Source organism: Jaculus jaculus, chromosome 2 (assembly GCF_020740685.1).
Source record: "Jaculus jaculus isolate mJacJac1 chromosome 2, mJacJac1.mat.Y.cur, whole genome shotgun sequence".
Taxonomy (NCBI): domain Eukaryota; kingdom Metazoa; phylum Chordata; class Mammalia; order Rodentia; family Dipodidae; genus Jaculus; species Jaculus jaculus.
In genome coordinates this window covers 36,232,067-36,255,828 of record NC_059103.1, presented here as the reverse complement: position 1 = coordinate 36,255,828, position 23,762 = coordinate 36,232,067, and the positions used below count along the sequence as shown (strand labels likewise).

The 23,762-nt window shown below is 37.5% G+C and overlaps 1 protein-coding gene and 1 non-coding gene across 4 annotated transcripts in view; one reads left to right on the top strand and one right to left on the bottom strand.

Annotated features, from left to right (window-relative positions):
• Nucleotides 1–23,762, top strand: part of Dcc (DCC netrin 1 receptor) — a 1,292,030-nt gene that overhangs the window by 882,450 nt on the left and 385,818 nt on the right. For all 3 annotated transcript variants that reach the window (XM_045143229.1, XM_004667488.2, XM_045143230.1), the window contains exon 9: nucleotides 14,364–14,518. In XM_045143229.1, coding sequence (XP_044999164.1) covers nucleotides 14,364–14,518 — 155 coding nt within the window. The remainder of the gene's footprint in view (nucleotides 1–14,363; nucleotides 14,519–23,762) is intronic.
• On the bottom strand, nucleotides 13,589–13,699 carry LOC123459049. The gene has a single exon (XR_006635979.1). It is a non-coding gene; the product is annotated as a U6 spliceosomal RNA (small nuclear RNA).

Here is a 23,762-nt window from a genome sequence, read left to right as displayed (position 1 = left end):
GGAACAAATGCATGCTGTATGTCTCTGAAGAGTTAGCTGAGATGTTTCTTTGCTTATATGGATTTATTTAGTTCCTTAACACAGTAGTTTTTTCAGAGGTAGTAGATTTAATGTCTGCCTCTGATTAGCAATAACCTTGTCAGGCAAATTACTCTTGCTAAGATTATCATTAATCTGTCTGACGGGTTAATGGTATCAATAACACAAGTGCTATATTTAACATTTTTAATCCTGATCTTTCAGGATTCTTTCACTTCATAAGGCAGAGAGCATCATCAATCCCAAAATCTGAAAGCCAGAATTATGAAGGAAATATTTGCTCCACCGATATGATTAGAACTGAAAGTAATCTTGAGACTGTCAGTAATCTTACTTACTGCTACTTACACTTGTATTCACAGAATGCTGCTGAGGAGAGAGCGTCCAAGGTTATGGAGTTTGTGCCTCCAGTAATAACAAGCATTTACTAAATACTTGCTGAACTTTATGCCAGGATAAATATCTTATGTACAAGTGATCCTTTGCTATCTTCATCATAATCTATTATGTAGATAAGGCCTGAAAGCTTTCACACACTTGTCACATAGCTTGTAAAAAGCAAAATAGGTCATTAATGAAAATGCCAGTGAGGATCAGGTGTTGTAACTCCCCTGCTCTATGAGGGGATTTAAAAGGAAGAGACCAACCTTTCTCAATATTTATAAAATTATAACATGAATTTCTTCTGCGTGTTTTTACAATAAATTGATGACTTAAAACTAAGTTTATTCCATATTATTTGCCATTATTTAAACATTGTGGGATAGTTTCTGTATGTTTAAAGAGCATTACACCTGCCATTTAGTAATTCAGAAATCATTTTTAGTGTGTGATAAAGTGTAGCCAAAAGGTCAAGGCTGTACGGCTATGAAATAGAAAGTATAAGGTTAATTCTTGCCTTACAAATGTGGCTTTGGGCCAATGAGGGTACATTAGTCCAGATTCTCTATAGGAACAGAACCAATAGTGTGTGCAGGCGTGTTTGTGTGTGTGTGCCTACTTATTACATTGGCTTATATAATCGTAGACTGGATAATTCTACAATGGTTGCTTGCACACTGGAGTGTTGCAGGAAGTAGTAACTGTTTAACTGAAGAATTGGAAGTGTCAGAATAGGAGGGACCAGTGGTGTGGTCCCTCCCCAAGGCTTAGGGAGTATACACTGGGAGCCAGCCCACCTTAAGAGGCTTAAGAAGCTGGAGTCTGCCTTCCACATGTGATAGCGTCGCCCCAAAAAGAGAAGAGCTGGCACACACTGAGTGCCCTTTTCTCCTGTTCTAATTCCAGCTTACTGGACAGCTGCACCTGCCTTTCCCTCTCAGTATGCTGTCCCACTTGACAATTGTCCCTGGAAATGCCTTCACAGACACATCCCAAAGACTGCTTTAATAGTCTCCTAATTTGTTCAAACTGGCAGTCAAGATTAACCACCACAATTAATGATTTTGTTTCCTCAGAATATAGTATATACAATATAACATAATGATAATATCCCATACATAAGATTGTGATGTATATTAAGGAATCTTCTAAACAAGTTCCTGAAATACTTGGTCTTTGCCTACTGCTTTAAAAGCATTCAGCTCTTGTTAGCTGGTCCCAAATATAAATCAGTGTGTGAGTTTGCAATGAAAATAAATGAAATGAAATACAGGGGCATGTTCTGACTTATATTTAGAGAGAAATTTATTGCTTTCATAAGCATTATCCCATTTGAATCTCAGATAATGTAGTTATGATAATTCACATTTCACTAAGGACATGTTCAGAAATACTGAAAAATACTGCTTACAAATCTATGCAAGTAGTAAATATTAGACCCAGTATTTAAATGGAAGCAGATCTCTTCACTATACATACAAAGTAAGAGATATTTCCTTCAAAAGCTACATATAAAATACAGAGTAGTGCAGATGAGGTAATTACAATGCTTTTATGAGCATCATTCAATTTAATCCTCACAATAGCACTGTGAGGTAGGTAGATAAGGAGCTGGCATCTTCATTTTGCAAATGAGCAGGAAGACTCCAATGCACTCCTGATGTGTTCAAGGTCACACACTGTTTTGCAGCAGAATAAAGGCTCAACCAGGGTTTCCCACCTGCAGCATCCGTGCTTTTCTGCTGCCTCAGAGACCTGTGCTCAGGATTAGAGACGGGCAGTCTATGATTGACACAGAGGATTCATTTTAGAATTCACTGTGCATTACATTTTCAACATGTGTTTACATATGCTTTCCCCGCTTTTCAGAGTGGAGGACTCTGCCTCTCAGGAAGCTTGTTATCCATGAAGGGAGTGTGTTAGGATGTGGAGAGGACAAGACTCAGAATCCAAAGCACTGCAGTGGCCAAGGTTTAAAGCTTGGCAAAGTCAGACTACTTCTCAGAGCCTCTGCTTCCCTGTAACATGTGAAACTGCCACTGTTGCTATAAAATGCTCTTAAACAGTTGGATGAAAGAATAATGATTTCATTTCTCCAATGTGCTTAAATCATACTGAAAACTAAAACAGAGCATCTATAAATGCTGTGTGTAAATCAGCCATTACTCACGGAATCAGCAAATGTAGAACATGAATCAAAAGCTTATCTACTATCTGCTGGAACCCAGGATTTTCTCTAGAAGTCAGTTAGTGGCCCGGAGGATGGTGCTGTTGGAGAATGGATAAGCACCACGGAGGGAACAGCTGTCATGGAAAGTCACGTGTCCCTAGTAGTAACTGTAAGGAGTGCATGACTGATGACTCCCCATAGTACAGCTGCTGATTTGAATGGATGACTGGTTGGAGAGAGGGACTTAGACCAGAGATTAGCTGGATGGAGGCCAAAAGGCAAAGAACAAGCTCAGGGAGGAAATGATCCTGGCTCAGGGAAGGGAAGGTATGTCCTTAGAGACAGCATAGAAGAGATAAATTGAGATATATGTAGGCAAAATTACTGATAGGACCAGGGGAAAAAGAGTACATGACTTGGGAGAAATAGGGAGGTACCAACTTCACTAGATATCTGTTGCATTTGTAATTAATCAGTTATTTTAGAAACAGGGGCTACCCATGTAGTCCAGGTTGACCTATAATGAACTCTGCACCCAGGAAAAATTGATATACTCCCGTCTCCTGCATTTCCCGAGTTTTGGATTGACAGGCAAACACCACCATGACTTACTTTCTGCTGTAATTTAATGGAGGAGAGTGGTGCAATTCTCTGAGATTAGTATTCCAGAAATGGTCAAGGTTTGGGAGTAAAGATGATAAATGCAGTTCATGACATGTTGGGAAAAAAAAATTATACTTCAGTGGGAATGCAAAGACAGACTCAAAGTAGAAATCTGGGGCTAAGAGATGTTTACACCAGATAAATACATCAGGATCTAAAGCATGTGAAGGAACAGCTGGGCCCCCAACCAGAAGAGTGATGATTATCATCAAGACAGATGTTGAAACTGAGCAAAATAAATAATATGATGATAAAACCTTTCTTCTCACAAAAATATGACATTTCATTTGTTAAGAAATGTTTTATGAAATTGATTTCTCAGATATGTATTAGATCTTGAAGCAGAGATTTTAGAAAATGAAATGTTTTTAAAGGCTGTGTGTGAGGAGATCCATGATTCTTATTAATTCAAGAAGAACAACAATAAAACCCCACAATTTTTATGCAAAATGCAGTGGAATGCCTCAGATAGAAATAATCTCTATTCTAATCGTGTTTTGTCTGCTGATAACTTTACTCACCATCCCTTTCCTCTACAAATTAACACTAATTCCTAAATTTTTTGTTCCTGGCTAGTAAGGAACATGGATAGAACTTGGAGAGTTGTGGTTCTTGTTGCTTTAAGTCATATTTAATATTGAAATATTTTCATTGAGCTGACATTTGTTTGTCTGTCTGTTTGTTTTCCTTTCTGGACCTTTCATCATAGTGCTGGCATCATGGACATATCTCCCCAACTTTGTTGCACTACTGTTTTATTCAACAGAGAAATAAAAATGAATTGGATAAAAAGGTGATGCTAAAAATATTTTCATTAAAAATAGCATAGCTTATTCTCTACAAAGGAATTAATAATAATTCTTCCTGCTAGAAGCAACTAATTAGGTATTTGGCACCTTAAAACAGTATTTGTTGCTGAATTCACAGTTGTACTTAAATGTTAACACCTCAGTGTGCTTAGATAAGTCAGTATACATTGATATGTGAACTAATGACTCTAGTTACAAATAATCTTTTGAAATGCAGGATCAAGTTTAATCTTCAAATTCTATTTACTCTAGAAATATAAAAACACTCGCCCTGTATTGAATTAAAACTAATAGCAAAACATGAAGGAAAAAATAATTACAATAGCATCAAATAAAACACAAGTGATTTTCTATTCCCAATAAAGAAAATCAAAGAAGAAAACCTTCTATGTATTGATCCTGCTTTGTTTTTTTTTTTCTTTTTCTTTCTTTCATTTTTTATTTTTATTTTGCATAATGAAATAAAGACCCAGGAAAGTGAAGTAGCCTGCTAAAGATGAACAACTAAATTGGGAAACATGGTATCAAATCTAGATTTCTAGGCTTTTTCTAGAATCACAATATATTTGAAGATTTCATTCAAGCAATCTTCTAAAATGCTCACATTTACTTCTATACTCATTTAAAAATATTGGCACCAGCAGCCAAGCTATTTTTTTTTATTTTTAGTGGAAATATATGCTGAGTGTGAATAATATAATTTGTGACTTAATCAAAGAGTTAGGCATGGTCATTAACGTGTGCTCTAATGTGATACACACTGTATTAAGTGTACAAATCAAGAACAATGAAAACACCAAGAGAGAACATTTACTGCTCTTGGATTTGAGAGGTATGATGGTCAGGAAGGGAAATTCCATCAAACTAAATTCATAGTGGATTTCGTTATAAATAAGACTTCAAATCAAACAGGAAATAATTAGCTTAAAGCAGAGAACTATAGGACAATCCAACTGAACAAAACAGAACCAAAGGCAACTTGAGATATCGCAGGGCCATGCCTAGGGAAGGGTGTTGGTGCAGGTGGCCCACGGCAAAGGAATGTGAAAGGCTTGTGTTACACTCTATAGTCATCTGGCTGGTTCCAAGAAGGCGAATTTGTTCTGGATCCAGTATGAGCCAACATATGGTTCTGGGCATGGAGTTAACCAATTTTATATATGTATGTGAACAGGGTGTATGTCAGGGGCTAGGAAGATGGCTTAGCAGGTAAGAGCACTTCCTGCACAAACATGAGAGCCTGTGAGGGCCCGACTCACCCCAGTTCAATTACACAGCATGTAAGCAGATGGATGTGGCCATGCATTCCTATATTCCAGTCCTTTGGGGACCAGAAAACTTGAGAATCACTAAGGCCATAGGTAGCTCTATATTTAGAGACTTCATGATGTATTTTCCTTGTTGGACAAAGTACTTGACAAAAAGTAGTTAATGAGAGGAAAGTTTTTAGTTTAGCTTTCAATGTCAAGGGTAAGCTTTATGATGGGAGGGGAAAGTATGGCATGAACAGAGAGAAGCTAGATATATATATCTACCTTACCACAGCAGGGGAATACAGCAGCAGGACAGTGGGCTGATTTCTGGCATGGGTAAGGTTAACTGGCTATAAGACCCCTGAGCTGCCACCAGCAACACACCTCCTACACCTAGGGTCTATCTTCTCAATTGCCATCAGCTGGGGACCAAGCATTCAGAACACAAGAGTTTATAGAGTACACCTAATTCAAACCTCCACACGCTGCATAAAGGAGACCTGCAGGTGAGTGGTAGAGGAGGACGCCAGAAGCTCTCCTCTGGCTTCTGCACACATGCCCACAGGACACATAACCACATATGTCCATACAGCACGCAAAGCATACATGTAAAGAGGAGCGTGACAGTACAAAGTAGAAAGAACTGAGAAATCCAGTGGTCAAGAACAAGGAGAAGCTATTTTTATAGTCATGATTTACATGAGACATTCGATTAAGTAATTACTTCAGACTGAAGTAAAATTTTTTATGTCTCCCTTTTACACTTGAGGAATTGGGTTCTGATAAGTTAAAGTCAAGAAAAATCACCTCGGGTTCTTACACCAGTCCTGAAGTTCCTCCATAGCTTAGGTCATTTTGACTCACTAAACAGATTTCTGAAAAGTACACATAAAATTGAAATATTAGACTGGGCATTATGATACATGTCTATAAACCCAGCCCTCAGAAGGCTGATCCAGGAGTATTGCCACAAGTTTGAGTCCAAACTGCTCTACGTAGTTCTAACCTACATAGTAAGACTTTGCCTTAAAATAATAAAAAAAAAAAAATGGAAGTTTTTTTTTTTTTTTTTTTAACATTGTTTAAAGTAATTAAGAACTTCTACTGAAGAAATCAATGGTTGGTACAGAGTAACATCCACAGACACTGTGTGGACATTTCAACACTGTTTTCAGTGTTTGAACAAGGATTGCATTTCACACAGAACATTCTTTGAAGATGCTTGGCTCATGCTTCATATAAGATTGAGGAAATATCAATGAACATAAGTTGTATGTTTGTGTGGCTGTGCTTGATTTGGGAAACTATTCAGAGTTCCACAGAAACTATGTGAACTTGGAAGACTTCTCTCATGAGTTTCACTTTCTACTTCATATATAAACACAATTTTCATTGTGTGATAAATGTATATTCACCTTCCTTCTCCTTTAAGAATGGCTATTCAAGGTTATGCAGGCATCATCTAGAACATAGATTTTCTTTTTTTAATGCAGGGTGTAAAAGATCATTATAGTGGTCTGATTCAGGTGTCCCCATAAACTTATGTGTTCTGAATACTAAGTCACCAGCTGATGACAATTCATGAGTTAAAGTCTCCTGGAGGCAGTGTATTGTTGGAGGCGGGCTTATGGGTATTATAGCCAGCTTCCCCTTGCCGGTGTCTGGCATACTCTCCTGTTGTTGTTGTCCACCTTATGTTGGCCAGGAGGTAATGTCCATCCTCTCTGTTCATGCCATCATTTTCCCCTGCCGTCATGAATCTTCACCTAGAATCTAAAAGCCACAATATATCCTTTCCTCTCCCAAGATACTCATGGTTGGGTGTCTTCTGCAAGCAATGTGATTGGACTGCAACAGTAAAATTAGCACCAGAGAGTGATATTCTTGCTGCTACTATCCTGATTCTGTGATTTTGACTATTTAGAACTGATTTGCAGAAGGAAAGTAGAAGGATTTGAAATCTTGGCCTAAGAGATACCTTGAAGGGTGATAAATAACAGTTTGATGGATCTTTCTGGTTGGAACTGAAAGACCTGATTGCACTAAGAACTATGCAGTAAGAAGTAAGTTTGACTTATGAGGGTGAGAAAGACCTTTGCCGGGCTGGAGAGATGGCTTAGCGGTTAAGCGCTTGCCTGTGAAGCGTAAGGACCCCGGTTCGAGGCTCAGTTCCCCAGGTCCCACATTAGCCAGATGCACAAGGGGGCGCACGCGTCTGGAGTTCGTTTGCAGAGGCTGGAAGCCCTGGCGCGCCCATTCTCTCTCTCTCTCCCTCTATCTGTCTTTCTCTCTGTGTCTGTCGCTCTCTCAAATAAATAAATAAAAAATTAAAAAAAAAAAGAAAGACCTTTGCCTTGATTGAGCTAGAAGCCATTTATAAGAGGCTTGTTCTATGCCCATGGCCTGAGAATGTGTACAGGGTTGCATTGTATAGAAATTGACTGATGTGAACAGAAAGATATGGCACAGAAAACTAAAAAAAAAAAAAAAAAAAAGAAATCCTTTGGCCAAAACTGCTACCTGTTCAGCTGCAAATGTTTTATAACCATTAAAATTTGACCAGCTAACCTGTATTTGGACAACAGGAACAATGCAGACTCTTTTGAAGGGTCCTGAAGGAGTGTCCCATTCTTCAAAGTGTGCTTTATTTCCCCCCTGGATCAAGTGGGCAGCCCACCTATTATTATGGAGTATAACAAATGCATTGGCAATTGGATTTGCAATGCAGCTGGAGTCAGGTTCACATTGCTGCACAAAATAACCAGTGAAGTGCAGCTTGTGGGAGGAAAGGGTTTATTTTGGTTTACAGAGTAAAAGGAGAAGCTCTATGATTGCAGCAAAAAATGATGGCATGAGAAAAGGGTAGACATCATCTCTTGGCCAACATAAAATGGACAACAGCTAAGGAAGAGTGTGCCAAACACTGGCATGGGGAAGCTGGTTATAACATTCATAAACCACCATACACCACCTTTGAGGGGATCCGATTTCCAAATTGCCATCAGCTGGGGACCTAGCATTCAAAACACATAAGTTTATGGGGAACACCTGAATCAAACCATCACATGCTGCCCCTACTCCCATAAACTGATACTATGTAAATACAATGCATTCAGTCAAACTTTAAAGGACCCCATAGTTTCCAAAACACAAGACCATGTTGTAACGCTAATGGCCCTTTCTTTCGTGTGTGCCTCATGATCAACAATACCTGCTTTGGTGCCAAGTTGTTAATCCAGGGGAGAATAAAGCAGAGTTTGAATAACAGGACAGACCTTCAGCACTCAGGCTGCTTCAAAAGACTCTGCATTCTTTCTATTGTCCCAGTGCCAGCTGGCACAATCTCAGTGGTTATAATCTCTCATACAATTGTAGCCCAAAGATTTCTTTCTGTGCAATATTCATATGCATATGCCACCCTGTTTCTCCACAATGTAACCTTGCACAGGGTCATAACAGCAAGATTCTCACACAAACTGCTTCTAGCCCAGTCAAGGCAAAGTTGTTTCTCACCCTCATAAGCCAAATCTCACAGACCATAGTTCTTCCTGCATTCAGGTCTTTCAACTCTGACCAGACTAGTCCATCAAGCTGTTCTTACAGCACTACAAAGAATCTCTTAAACCAAGGTTTCAAATCTTCCCACATTTCTCCTGCAAAGCAGTTCCAAAAGGCCAAAGCCACAGATTTCTAGAGGCAATGACACCACTTGTTGGCATCAACCTTTACTGTTGCAGTCAGGTTCACATTGGTAGCAGAAATCACCCAACAAAGAGCAGCTTGTGAGAAAAAGGGCTTATTTTGGCTTACAGACTCAAGGGAATGCTCCATGAAGGCAGAGGAAAATGGTGGCATGAGCAAAAGGTGAACATCACCTCCAGGCCAACATCTGGTGGCCACCAACAACAGGAGAGTGTTAGAAACACTGGCCAGAGGAAGCAGGCTATCATACTCATAAGCCCACCCCCAACAATATACTGTCTCCAGAAGGCTTTAATTTCAAACTGTCATCAGCTAGGGACCTAGCATTCAGAACACATAAGTTTATGGGGGACACCTGAATCAAACCACCACACTATCCAAAGTACTTATCAAGATTTATACTCCTTTACTCCTTTTTCTCTACTGGATTTACAGGAAAAAAAGTTCCACAGGTGATGCCCTGCAATTGTGATGACTACTAGCTATATATTATTCCTTGGAAAAATATCTTTGTTTCTCTAAATCTCATTTTGACATCTAGACACTAATGATTATACAATCATCATATCTATATCAATGGGCTCATGGGACACTGTGTATATGATTTATACTAAAAGGAAGTAACAAAATGATATGCAAAATCCTGATATCTGTGTGTTTGGCTTAATAAGCTATATATAGCAAGCATACTATCTGATTAAAATTAATTAAAAATTTCAAAAATTAATTATGTTTATTTATTTTTCCTTTATTAGTTATGTACATACTCAATGTGTAAACAGCCATCTTGATACCATCATTAGCCTCCTCCATGTCCACACCCCTCTGAAGGGACCCTCCTTTTTGGGGATTGTGGGTCATTATGTTGTGGGGGTAGCCATCAGTTACGGGGAAGAGACAATGTTTCTGTGCATAATGTCCCAAGTTGTGGCTCTAACATTATTTCTGCCCCCTCTTCCACAAATTTCTCTGAGTCGTGTTGGGTTCATTTTACGTCTATTTCAGTGATGAGGTCTTGGAAACCTCTGTGTATCTGGATATCTGGTTTAGTATGAGTTGAGAGTTCTGTGTGTCTATCTCCTTATCCCTTATGCTGGCACTAGGTTTGCCAAGAACACTCTTGTTCATTTCCCCAATTACTCTATGGTTTCAGCTGGGGCCCTGTTGTGGTACCATGGGCTGAATCTCTCCTCAGGTTCTGTGTCCATCTGAAAAAGAGAAGCAGATTCTCCAATGGAGAGTAAAGTCATCACCAGATAAATGGAATAACCTTTATTATTTTAGAGGGAATTTCTTAGGTGTAGGCCCTCTTGTAGCACAAGATTGGTGGGAGCTTGATATTTGGAGAGCAGATTCGATTTTTGGAAATGGCTCTGACTTGTTTCTCACTTATAGCTATGGGTTCTATTCCACTGAATGGATCCATTAGCCAATTCAGGAGCAGTTGTTTACTCACCACAGCTGTGTGCACTATTGCACTTGAGTGAGCATCACGTCAGGTTATTTGCTTAGTAGCTTAGACCACAAATTGCTTGGACATATGTTCGACATTTCCCCCCAGTTACTCATGTAGTACCTTCTGGCACTAGACAAGCTAACTGTCTGGGAATACCTCTCTTCCAGATTCCAGCCACATCTCTCCATATTCTGTACCAACAGCATATGGTGCATTGGCAATAGGGTTTACCATTAATCTTTGGTGGGTGATCAAGTTATCTGACAGAAATATGTCTTCTTTTGGGAAACCTTGTAGGTCTCACTGGTCAACAGCTCATTGTGGATGTTAACCACATCCTGGTATTAGGGGTTACAGGCCAGTGCCAAGGGAAAAGAATGAAGAAAAGATAGGTAATATAAAAGAGAAAGAAAGAAGAGAAAGAGGAGATGATTAAATTTAGTCTTCATCATACTCTCTTCAGGGCCCTTTGATTCAGGTGTTCCCTCTAAGGACCTGATGAGATGCAACATTTTAGTTTATCTTTCAGTATATATGATTTTATGGTACCATTTCCAGTTGGGTCCAATCTTATGCTCCCCATTATGTTTATTTTTAATGTGCATATTTATGGATATGCTGATAATTTGTTACATGTGAAAATGTGTGATGATTATTAGATCATTATATACAACCAGCATTTCCATGTCCTTAAACATTTTTAACATACTTTATTAGCACATTATAAATGTGCATATTTATGAGGTACATAATGATATTTCAGTGCATATATACAGTATACACTGATCAAATCAGGACTAGTATATACCCCTCTGTCTTTCATTAATCTGTGTCAGGGGCCTTTGAGATCCTCCTAATTGTAGAATGCATGCAAGAAAACTATGAACTAAGCAATCCCACTGCATTAAAAAACATTACAGTATTGATTTTTCTCTGTGTTGGTCTCCTTCCCCCTTGTGCTGGTATCCGGTTCATCAGGAAAACAGCACCCTTGCTTGTTTCACCAATTATCCTTAGTTTCAGCCAGGGCCCTTTTGAGGTATGATGGGGTGCCTCTGTCTTTAGGATCTGCATCTATCTGCAAAAGAGAAGCATATTCTCCAATGGAGAGTAAGTTAGCACCAGGACAAATGAGATAGCCCTTACATTTTTTATAGAGAGTTTAATAGATGTAGGCCCTCTTTTAGCTTATGAAATCAGAAAGCCAGAGCCCCAGAGGCCCCCAATATCTCAGCACTGAAGCAGACCAGAAATGAACCCAACATGGCTCAGGGAAATTTTGTGGAAGAGGGGGCAGAAAGAATGTCAGAGCCACATGTTGGGTCATGATATACAGAGACATTTATCATACCAATAACTGTGGGCTAACTCCACAATGCACGACCCATATATCTCAAGAAGAAGGGGCTAATGGGGAGGGGGTAGGTCACGGATGAGCCTAATAATGGTACAAAACTGCCTGTACTTACAGAATAGAAAACTAATTTAAAAAAATTGCTGCTTGTCATTCCTGTGTAGCTATGCTTGGTACCCATTAGCCAGCCTCCTTCTCTCTCCTTGACTCCACCTTTCTCAGCATATTCTGATCACTATACTACAATCAAATCTACTTTTCTGTTTTAGCATCAATATGAGAATATGAGTTCTATGTGATAATATGCAGAACTTACGTGTTTAAAATGTTTTATATTTATTATGTATTTATTTATAAGTGGTAGAATGAGAGGGAGAATGAATGGCACACCAGGGCCTCTACCTACTACAAATTAACTCCAAATGAATGTGCCACTTTGTGCATCTGGCTTCCATGGGTACTGGTGAATTGAACTGGGCCTTTAGGCTTCCCAAATGCTTGAATGGCTAAGCTATTTTTCCAGCCCATACTTCCTTATTTTTAATTGACTTATTTCACTAAATGCAATTTCCTCGAGCCCATTCATTTTGTTACTAATAATACGATATCATTCTCCTATCAGCATCATTGCATTGTCTATATCACATTTTCATTAACCACTCCTAGGTCATCTAGGATGGTTGCACATTGTGAATGTTTTGGTAACACACACAGGAATGCAGATGTCTCTTTGATAGCTGATGCCGCATCCTTTGAATATGTACAAGGATTATATTACCTGAACTTTGTGGTAGTCTGGTGCACATGTGACTCTTTTCCTCATGGCCGGTTCTTTGTCCATCCTCATCATCACGTGTGCATTTTGAAAACTACCACTCTGATTGGCATGGGAGCTCACTGTGCTTATTATTTGCCTTTCCTTGGTGGTTAGTGAAGTTAATTCTTTTCATGATTTTACTAATCATTTTCATCTAAACCTACACCAATTAAGCATAGAGAGCTTGCTCTAATCTCTACCTCAGCCCTTAAAACTAGGCTGGATATATATTTTACTTATCAACAGCTCTGGATAAATTTGTGCTATTATATCAAATAATCACTAAAGTGGATAACTAGTTCTGCTTTATAAGATATAAAAGATATTTCTAATTGTCAGGCAATTCTTTTATCAGCTCCTCTCTACAATTCGTGAAATTTTTGACCACACCGTAAATGGTTTGATAGCACACTGTGCCCCTCCAACCCACACATAAAGAATATATGTGGAGGATTAGCTATGTATAATTTTTTGAATCTTGATCTAGATGAATTCACATTCCATATATTCAAGTTCATTGTCTTATCAAGTGCTAGGCAAGGCTAGGACATAGTCTAACACAAGAAAGAGGAGGAGGAAGGAAGAGGGAGGAGGAAGAGAAGGAGGGGGAAAAGGAAAATTTCAAATTTCAGGAAGAGTTAGCCAATCTTTGTTATACCATATTCAGAGTATACATAACTCAAGAGTCACCATTTATGCCTTTGAAGGTTTTGGTTTAATTGTGCTGTTTTTTTAAAACTTAATTTGTAATGGAATCGTAATATATTTCACTTTAAATGGCTCAAAAAAAAAACCAACAAATTTCTGAAAAGGAAAAAAAATGTAGCAACAGAAGCTTAAGATACAGTTTCAATCATTTGTGATTGTTTTTCTTTACTTGGTTCAACCAATTATTGCCAAAGGCTCAATAAGGATACCACATCCATAGCATTCATCCTTTTGTTTTTAGTATAGAACACTTTGTGAATTTCTATGTCACCCTTGTGTAAGAGCCATGCTAATCTTCTCTGTATCATTCCAGGGTTAGTATATATGCTGCCAATGTGTGTGAGTACATACTTGTCTTTTTAAATATGTACTGCCAATCCCACCCTGACCAGCAGATTTATTCATTTGCAACATGGAGAAAGTTTTCAGTTGATAAATGTAGTGAAAATATGTAGATTTTGCTTGAAGAACAAGGCAGTGGGACATATGTGCATTACTGTTTCTTTTCACAGAGAATGGAATTCACTCCCTTTCAGTCACTGCACTTAACACAAACTGCAGGAGTCAGAACTCCGTTTATACATATAAATATTTGCACCTGTATTTTCTTGCCTTGGTTAGTAGCACTAACAAAGGCCAATTTGTAGAATGATTGAAAACTTGATATCTATCATTATGTTCATAAATGTATCTTCCTGTCTACATTCCAGATGTTCATTCTTATTTTAATGACTTTGTGCTTGTCATGAGCATTGAATTCTAAATTTAAAGTGTCAAGGAGAAAGACCTTAGTTTGCAAGTTTCATGGAGAACGGCCCAGCTTGAACTTCCCAGAAGCCTTTCAGCATCTTCCTATAGGCCCTTACCATAAGCATCTGAGGTCCTAAAGTCAACATTAAATTAATTAATAAGTAAGAAAACTTTGTGTGCTGATTACCCTTTTACACCAGTTAAAGATTGGGTTAAATGTATTAATTGTAAAATAATAATTCTCTTTACCTTGATTTATAGGGAGCGAGCATTGAATACAACCCAACCTGGGTCCCTTCAGCTCACTGTGGGAAACCTGAAACCAGAAGCCATGTACACTTTCCGAGTTGTTGCCTACAATGAGTGGGGGCCCGGGGAGAGTTCTCAACCCATCAAGGTGGCCACTCAGCCTGAGTGTGAGTATGAAAAGGGAAGGAGGGTGGTATGTAGAAAGAATTTGTTTTTATCAGTAATGTCATTGAATGATCTTATAGAACTTTTTGATATGAAACTGGAAGGAATATTTTAGCTTGAGGATTTGTAAAGGTGAGCTATTGTGTTAACAAAATGGCTTCTTCACCTAGGCCATTTCCTGTAATGGGAAAATCTCACAGTGAAAGTCCAAATCCATCCCTTCAGGACACATATTAAATTCCTAAGGAAATGACTTACCCAGTCAACACTATTTCATCATCATCATCATAATTGTCATCATGACAATTCAACCTTCACTGATTTTACAAAGTTTTCTGTGTTGTTCTATGAAGATTTAATATCAAGGGGAAAATATCAATGGCATGGAATGTTTATACTAAGGGACTTAATAGAAATTAATCATGGAACTAGAGAGATAGTTCAATAGGCAAATGCCTTGCCAGGCAAGTATGACAACTGGAGTTTGTATCCCCAGAACCCACATGAAAGTTTACAGACGTGGCACTACTCTGTGTGTAATCCCAACATACAAATGGTGAGATGCAAGGCTAAGAGAGGAAAATCAAACATTTCCTAGACTGGGGAACTACAATGAACAAAATTGCCTCAAACAAAGCCAAAGAGGAGGACAGGCATTTGAAGTCGTTCTTAAACTTCCCCATAAACACACACAACACATTACAAACTAGTTTAAACATGCATGGAAAGATGCACATGAGGATAAGCACAAGGGGGAGGTATTGGTGGAGGGAGGAAAAACGGGTAAAAGGAGTTTGAGCAGAGAAGGAAAGATGAGAATCAAATAAAACAACTGACATTTTAAAATGCCAGAATGAAAAAGATCTAAATCTCTGTATGTCAACTCAATACATATATATCAAGAAAATACCAGAAGAGGAACTAAAATTCAGGATAAGTGAGAATATATTATTGAGATGTGCCATCTTTACATTCATTTATTTGGATTGTGTGTGGGGGGGTGGTGTGTGCATGCCAAAGACTCTTGCCATTGCAAATGAACACCAGACACATGCACTACTTTGTAACCAGATTTATGTGGGTGTCAGGGAACTGAACCCAGGCTGGCAGGCTTTATAAACAAACATCTTGAACCAGTCAGCCATCTCCCCAGCTTCCCATCCTATAATTTGCTGAATTTTTATTTATTAACTTATTTTATTTATTTATTTATTTATTTACAAAGAGAGATAGAGGAAGAAAGAGAGAGACAGAGAAGGAGAAAAAATATATGTTCTAGGGCCTCTAGCTACTATAAACAAACTGCAGATGCATGAAACAACTTGTGTATGTGGCTTTACATAGGGAATGGAACTCAGGTCATTAGACATTGCATTAGACCTTAACCACTGAGCCATCTCTCCAGCTCTGCTAAACCCCTTTTGACAAATTATAATTGAATTACTTATACTGATGAGCAAAAATTATATTATAAAAATTTATATTATAAAAATTATAGCGTAAAAGTACAGGATAGTTTCTCATAACAACATTTTTTTGTTATGTAGATGTAAATAAAGCTAATGTAGCATGGTGGCATCACCTTGGAAGTGCTAGCGCTTGGGAGGCTGAGTCAGGAAGATCTCCTTTTCAAGGCCAGCTTGAGCCACATAGTTAGACAATGCCAAAAAAAAAAAAAAATCCAAATAAGCCAGGCATGGTGGCATACCCTTTTAGTCCTAGCACCTGGGAAGCAAAGGAAGGAGGATCAACATGAGTTTAAGGCCACCCTGAGACTACATAGTGAATTCTGGGTCAGCCTGGGCTAGAGCAAGATGCTACCTCAAAAAGGCCAAGCAAAAAACTATTCCAAATAAATAAACAAATATCTCAAAAAGCCAAGCAAAACAAATCACACATAAATGAATAATCGCATATTCTATTTCACAAGATTTGTTAACACATTTGAGTTACTGACCTCATTAACTTTAACTTGCTGTTTATAGCTTGTAATAGTATCAATGACTTACTATTTTATATCAATAATTAATAATGTTAAGTAAAAACACAAATCAACAAATAGTGTTAATATGTAAATTCCCATCATGTTATGGACATGGTAGCTCATAGCTATAACCTCTGTGCTTAGGAGGATCAAACAGGAAAATTAGCATAAGTTTAAGGGTTCCTAGTACTGCATTTTTTTTGTCTCAAAAATATATCAAACAAAACAAAATATGTTCTATTATCTTTAGTGGGGTTTTTTTGTTTGTTTGTTTTTTGAGGTAGTCTCACTGTAGTCCAGGGTGACCTGGAACTCACTATGTAGTCTCAGAATGCCCTCAAACATAGAGATCCTCCTACTTCTGCCTTGCAAGTGCTGGGATGAAAGGCATGTATCACCATGCCTGACTTTTAACATAATTTTTAAAATACCAGAGTTTGCATTTTGCATTACACAGATCATTACCAGTGAATTTTGCATATACAATGTATACATACTTACTTATATAAACATGTATGATATAAATACTCACTTACTCTTCATCACTCTTCCTTTGTATAGATTGTATGTACTTCCTTATACAATTATAACTTCAAAACCCCAAAATTGTATTAACATGTCGGTCTTGGGTCCTAATATTAAAACTTATATTTTAGGGGCTGAAGAGATTATGTGGTGGTTAAGGCACTTGCCTATAAAACCTAAGAACCCAGGTCTGAATGCCCAGTAAGCACATAAGCCAGATGCAAATGGTGGCGCATGCATCTGAAGTTCATTTGCAGTGGCTACAGGCTCTGGCACACCTATTCGTTCTCTCTCTCTCTCTCTCTCTCTCTCTCTTTCTGTCTTCATCTTTCTCAAATAAAGAAATAAAAATGCATGATTTAATTAAAAAATGCTTTCAAATTTAACATTTTCTCTTAAAATACCCTATTTTTATTTCTTTTCTTCTCCCTTCTTCCCTTCCTTTCTTTCTTCCTTCCTCCCTTATTCCTTCCTTTTTGCCTTAATTATGAACAAAGAATTAGGTTCCATTATGTTGTATTTCAAAAAACTTTTGTTTTTTGTTTCCTTTCTCTCCTGTTTGTGCTCTCCTCCCACCGTAGCCTTCTTCCTGCTTTCATGTTACATGTCTTTTTCACTGACTCCCTTTTCTTCATCTCTTGTTCCTCTCCTGTCTCCTCTCCCAGGCAGGACTGCAGTGACAGGAGCCCAGCTGTTCATGAGTGGTCTGGAGATTCCAGCTCTGGAGGTGTTAGTCCCCTTAAGCCTTCCTGCTTTTACAGGAATCTCTCCACCTCCTGGGATCCTAAGTTTCAATGTTTGTATATAAGTAAATAAGAAATGAGCCGGGCGTGGTGGTGCACAGCTTTAATCCTAGCACTCGGGAGGCAGAGGTAGGAGGATTGCCATGAGTTCAAGGCCACCCTGAGATGACAGAGTTAATTCCAGGTCAGCCTGGACCAGAGTGAGACCCTACCTTGAAAAACCAAAAAAAAAAAAAAAAAAAAAGAAGTGCTAAAATGACTGTTGGTTATGAATTGAGATAGGAGACTGCAAGAAGAATTGAAAAGCTGAAGAATCATTAAAGGGAATCTGTTCCACATTTTCATTATCCAACCATTAGTTGATAAACATCTAGGTTAATTCCATTTCCTGGATATTGCAAAGGAAGCAGCAATGAACAGGAATGTGCAAGTATGGTAGCATATTGAGTCCTTAGGATATATGTTCAGGAGTGATATACATGGGTAATACCATAGTTCAACTTTTAGTGTCTGAGAAAACTTCATACTGATTTTCATGGTGGCTGTCAACATTCCTACTAACAGATAAAAAGGATTCCTCTCTCCCTGAAACCTCATTAGTATATGCTGTCACTAATTTTTTTTTTTTTTTGATGACAGCCATTCCTAACTGAGATGGGATGACATCTCAAAGTAGTTTTAATTGGCATTAAAATTTTTATCCTTATGGCTAATTTGGTTGAGCACATTTTTAAATGTCTGTTTTTTTTTCTTGTTTTTTAAACTATTAGTTTCCCTGGCCAATTTATTAGTTGACAAGATTTTGGGGATTTGAGTTTGCAATCTTTTTATATATCCACCCCTGGATGAGGCTTTCTGATTGCCCTTCTGATAGTTTCTTTTGCTGTGCAAATGTTTTCAAACTTCATGTGATCCTCTTCATTGACTCTTCAGACTATTTCTTGCTGTTGGTGTTCTCTTCAGAATTGTACTTACATGTGCAACTTTCAGAGTATTGTGTATGCATTTCCCTAGTATTTTCAGTGATTCTAGCTTTAAATAGATATCTGTGACTTATAGGATAAGATATGTGAATCTAATTTCTTTTCTCTACATGTAGTTATTCATTTTGTCAGTACCATATTTCCAATAAGCATTGTTCCAGGATATGTTTTTGTTCCCATTGTTGAAAATTAGGTGATCATAATTGTGTGGGTTTATATCAAGGTCCTCTATGCAATTCTGTGATCTATATGTGCATTTTGTGCCAGTACTGTGCTATCTCTGTCACTGTGGTTGTAGAGCATAATTTTAGACCAGAGCTTGTTATTCTAGCAGTATTGTTTCTATTTGGTTTCCATTGGCTGTACATGGTCTTTTGTGTTTCCATTTGAATTGTTGGATGGCTTATATTTTTCTTATTATGAGAAGAGTGACATTGAAATTTTGATGGGAATTGCATTGAATCTTTAGATTATTTCTGGAAATATAACCTTTTTGAAGATATTGATTATCAATCTAGAAACATAAAGTCTCTCCAACATTTTTCTTTCTTTGTGATTGTGTTTATTTTATTAAAACAAGCATATTTTAGTCAAGCAAAGGTGAACATAAAAAAAAAAAAAAGTTTCCTTCTAGATGCGGAGGGGCCCTTGAGCAGAATGGCTACTCTCCCTCTATGATTACTGGTTTATATCTAGGATCACAGCCCCTTCCCCAAACTATTGGGTCTGACCTGTTCATACAGTCTTACTTAATAAGGGATTAGATGCCCCACTTCTGTCCATTAGCCTAGAAGTGTCCTTCGGGTTTGTTTCTCCCCATTTCAGGCCCTGAACACAGAAATACTCAACTAGTTACCTAGACTACATACTATGCGAAGGGGACAGCAACTTTTCTCTGGGAGCTTTTCCTACCCTGTGCTTCTAGGACCAAGACAGTTTCAAGTCATTGTCATATCTCTATGATTCAAATTCCTCTCCCTATCTGCTTATCATCCCTCTATCTCTCTCTCAGTCACATTTGCAGATATTATTTCTTAAAGCAGAATGATATTCTATTATACATATATTGCTACATCTTCTCTACTCATGCTAATGATGGTGGACATTTGGATGTTTCCATGTCCTTGCTATTGTGAATAGGTCTGCAATGAGTATCTTTTTTTTTTTTTTTTTGTAGTATCTAAAAGTTTTCTTTATAGAAATTTTCCACATCTTTAGATTAGGCTCATTGATAACTTCCTTCCTTCCTTCCTTTGCTCTTTCTTTCTTTTAGACCTATTGTCAATAGGGTAATTTTCTAATTTCTTAGCATGTTTATTTTTGGAATATGAAAACAACTGAATTTGTGCTGATTTTATGTCTCAAAATTTTTTGAATATGTAACATTGAAGATTTCTGGTTGTGTCTCTAGGACTAATTATGTATAGAGTAATGCCATCTTTAAATAAGGACAGGATCATTATTTTCTTTTATTCTTTATCAGTTTTTTATCCTTCTTATGTCTTATTGCATTAGCTAAGATGTTGAGTAATACTAAATAAGAGTGGAGAAAGTTGACACATTTGTTTTGTTTCATATTTTAGAGGGTGTGTTTTACATTGTTCTCATTTTCTGTAATGTTGACTACAGGTTTTTCATCTATAATCTTTATTATTTTGATGCATGTTCCATCTATTCCTAGTTTCTCCAGAACTTTATTCATAAATGCATGTTGAACTTTGTCAATTGCCTTCCATGTATATATTAAAATGATTTTATGGTTTCTGCCCATAAGTTTATTTACATTGTAAACTATGCTTATTGATTTTCAGATATTGTTATATTTATTTTGAGGTAAAAGAAGTATATATATATATATATATATATATATATATATAGAGAGAGAGAGAGAGAGAGAGAGAGAGAGAGAGAAAGAGAGAGAGGGAGAGAGAGAGAGAGAGAGAGAGAAATGGGTGCACCAGGGCCTTCAACTACTACAAACAAACTCAAAACACATGCACCACTTTGTACATCTGGCTTACAAGGGACCTGAGGAATCAAACCTGGGACCTTTGGCTTTGCAGGCAAATGCCTTAACCACTAAGCTATGTCTCCAACCCAACAGGATTTCTTTTGCAGGTTGTGCATCTGCACTGTGACTTATTTCTATCTACTGAGTATTATCATGACATAGGTATATTAGAATAATTCAGCCTGTGTAAATAAGATATAATGAAAAAGTATCCTTAACAGTACAATACATTGAGCCAACTTACTTGCTATATTTATTGTAGGCATTAGGATAAATAAATTATGTTATCACAATGGGTAGATGCTAGATATGTATTTTAGTATCTGGTATTAACAACAAATCTGATTCTATCAATGTAAATATATTTCTAGGGAAAGGTATGTTTTATCTTCTTCAAATTTGTTCAGTGATACACCAAATAGTGAGGAAGATGGGGCACTCCAGAAAGCCTGTCTTTCTCCTGTCTTAATTCCCTTCTTATAAACCCATTTTCTTTCATTTTAGAGGAAAGACAAAGACAAGCTTTATTATGTGGCTATATTATCAGAATTTAGAGTCATAAATACAAAAGTGTTGTCAATATTTCCTGCTCTAACACCGTGATTTTATCTCTTGTAAACAGGTCTTGTCTGAGTATGTATGTAGTCGCTTTTCTTATTACCTCTTTTCCAATTGTGAAATAGTAATTGTACACTAACATTCCATTGCTTTTATACTAACTTAATTTTGGGGTTTTCCTATTATTGGAAAAATCAACTGCATTAGGAAACTATATTTTCAATGAACAAAACAATAGAGGTAAATATGTCTGAAATAAAAATCATCCAGCCACTGTTTCTGAAAGTACATACATTTTATAGTAATCATTTAAAAAGATCAACAGCCTAAGATTCAGCTTATGAAATAATCACCCAGAACAGAAAGGCTTGATTTATATGAAGGCTTGTGTCCTCTGATTATATCTTCCTTTTGCTAAACTTTGCCCTTTCTTTGCTGCCTTTATGGTATGTAATTTCTCCACTGTGTTATCAGCCTGGATTTAAGTCCTGCCTGCCCAAGACATGTCTAATCTTTTCAAACCACATGTGGAAAATTTTTGAATTATTATGGGGAGTCCTATAAGATGCTGTTAAAGCAGTTTAATCATAGAGGATGTTAAAACAGACCTCATACTGGCCTAAGGGCTTGAGTTTTAGAGTATGAAGTATATTTACTAGAACACAGCCCAATTATCCAGCAAGTTCTTTTATAGTTAAGAGTTGTAAGTAATATTCTTAAGTTTATTATATTCTCTACATAAAAGGATAATGAAAGCAACCCCCTCACTTTCAAATGTATTACATAGATGTATTTTTCCCCTCTTTCCATGAATTTGGTAACATGCTGATAGGCCAGAATAGACAATATGGCTGGCATAGTGCTGTATCTTTCTAGAATGTTTTATTTAATTATTGAGACTCCAGGTTCCTGCAGCAGTAGTATTTACCCCACTTTTCTCAGGTGTGAAGAGGAAATGTAGTGACCTCCTGAATGTTTCTAGGTCTTGTCTCACATTTCGTAGAAACTTATTAGGCTGAAATTTTCTTATTCTAATGGTTATGAGGATCAAAGGTGGACATAATTTTTACCGTACCCTTAAAAAAATTTGGGGGCTGGAAAAATGGCTTAGTGCCATGGTTAAAAGTGCTTGCCTGTGAACTCTAAGGATCCAGGATCAACTCCCCAATACCCTTGTAAGCCAGATGCAAAAAGTGGTGCATGTGTCTGGTGTTTGTTTGCAGGGGTTGGAGGTCCTGGCTTGCACATTTTTTCCTCTTTTCCTCTTTCTCTTTCTTTCCCTTTCTATGATAAGTAAATAAGTAAACAAAATATTTAATACAAAAAATAAAATAGGTGGTTTACTTACCAGTTTACTCGCTGTATGTAAATATGGCTAACATACAATGTTATTTGTAGTTTGGGACAGATTTGAGTACAGTACACTAACACTTTTATATATTTCATTACTTTTCTTCTATTTTGACTTCCCTCGAATTTTTTAAAATTTTACAAACCAACTTAATCTTTAATTTTACTTTTTACAGATTGTCACAGTAAACTGTACCCCTGGGAGACATTAAAGCACCTCCAATGTCACAGACTAAAGACCAAAGGACAATTAGACAGTTTAGGCAAACCAATGAGTTTGGGGTGTTATTTACAGAGAATGGGTGACTTAAGGGTAGCTGTATCACCTCATAGTCCTACCCTACGCTGACCTCAAGGACGCTGCACCATAGAGTCCCCCACCTACAATACGAAGAAATCTCCTCTGACTTCTCATGGTGACTTCCTCAAAGCGACTGAAGTGAATCTCTATACATTGGGATTATACCCAAGATGCGATTCCCTTAGCCTTAGGGTGAGAGCTGGTTTACGGAGCATCACAACTTCAAAGAGTCTACATCATTCAGAAATCTCATCCCACCCTAGATGATGACTTCAGAAGCTATATCATGAAGTCCTATCACTAGTAAACTCCTGCTTCCTCTATAACCTAGCTTTTCCCAAGATTTCTTGCAGCTAGGGTAGGGCAGACAGGCACAATTGTTGTAACTTCAGGCTTTCCTTCATCTACTAAGGAGTCAGTAGCTCCATTACCATTACTTTAAACATTGTATCATAGTGTTGTCCTGCTCCAAAGTTGTCATAGCTACCTGGTCAAAGCCATTCTTTACTTGAAGATGGCTTCATGATGTGCCCAGGGGACAAACACCATTCAACACTCATCTTTGTAGTTATAACTAAATTTGAAGACTTATGATGAGAAAATATTACAGAATCACCTGAATGTGCTATCACATTGCCATATTATAAACGGTGTATTGATTAAAAGGTACAAGCAGAGTATGATGTGATATGTACTTCATGAGTAATGGAAATATGAAATACCAAAGATATTTGTTTCTGTGTAACCTGTGGACTAAATAGCACAACCTTAGTATAGTTCTGTCTATCTCA